The 653-nt window shown below is 32.5% G+C and overlaps 1 protein-coding gene across 10 annotated transcripts in view; it reads right to left on the reverse strand.

Annotated features, from left to right (window-relative positions):
- Positions 1-185: 185 nt before the first annotated feature.
- The window catches only part of LOC106867864 (sperm-associated antigen 17), a 36,890-nt gene continuing 36,422 nt past the window's right edge, over positions 186-653 (reverse strand). For all 10 annotated transcript variants that reach the window (XR_008266527.1, XR_008266528.1, XR_008266529.1 and 7 more), the window contains one exon: positions 186-350. Coding sequence is in view for 7 of the 10 variants with exons in the window: in XM_052975733.1 (XP_052831693.1) it covers positions 315-350 (36 nt within the window). In the remaining 3 variants the exon portion in view is untranslated. The remainder of the gene's footprint in view (positions 351-653) is intronic.

The following is a 653-nucleotide window of genomic DNA, read 5'->3' on the forward strand; positions in this document are numbered from 1 at the left end:
ATATATATATATATACATATAGATACATATAGATAGATAGATAGATAGATAGATAGATAGATATACATATACACGATGGACTTCTTTCAGTTTCCGTCTACCAAATCCACTCACAGAACCAATTGATGCCAGCTTGACAATTCATTGAGAAACAGAATCAACTAGATACACAGTAACAAGCAACATTTGGTCAGATTAAAGCTATGTTTTAATAGTCCAATAACAGTACGCAAGATCCGTGGGGGAACAACTAGTTTTCCAATATATGAACTGTAAAAAGCAATATTTTCAGATGTGAGTTTTCAGAGGGGTGGTCAAATATTTACATAGAAAGTCGGTTTTTGAAGATTCTGAAATAAAAACAAGTTGTATGTCTCATATATACATATACATGTATTAAATGGAGTTTTTTTTAGTCCAAACACAGATGTCCTTGCATCTGCAGGAATCACCTCAATTAAAGCTATGATTTTGAGAAACCAAATGAGATGGTGTGGCCATATTGTTTGAATGGTAGATGAATGCACACCCAAACGGCTGTTTTATGGTGAGCTTGCAGAGGGGAAATGCTATAGGTGTAAACCTAAAAAAAGGTTTAGGGACAAAATAAGGACCACTATATACATATATATATATATATATATATATATATA

The sequence above is a fragment of the Octopus bimaculoides genome, chromosome 22 (genome assembly GCF_001194135.2).
Source record: "Octopus bimaculoides isolate UCB-OBI-ISO-001 chromosome 22, ASM119413v2, whole genome shotgun sequence".
In the NCBI taxonomy this organism is placed as follows: Eukaryota; Metazoa; Mollusca; class Cephalopoda; order Octopoda; family Octopodidae; genus Octopus; species Octopus bimaculoides.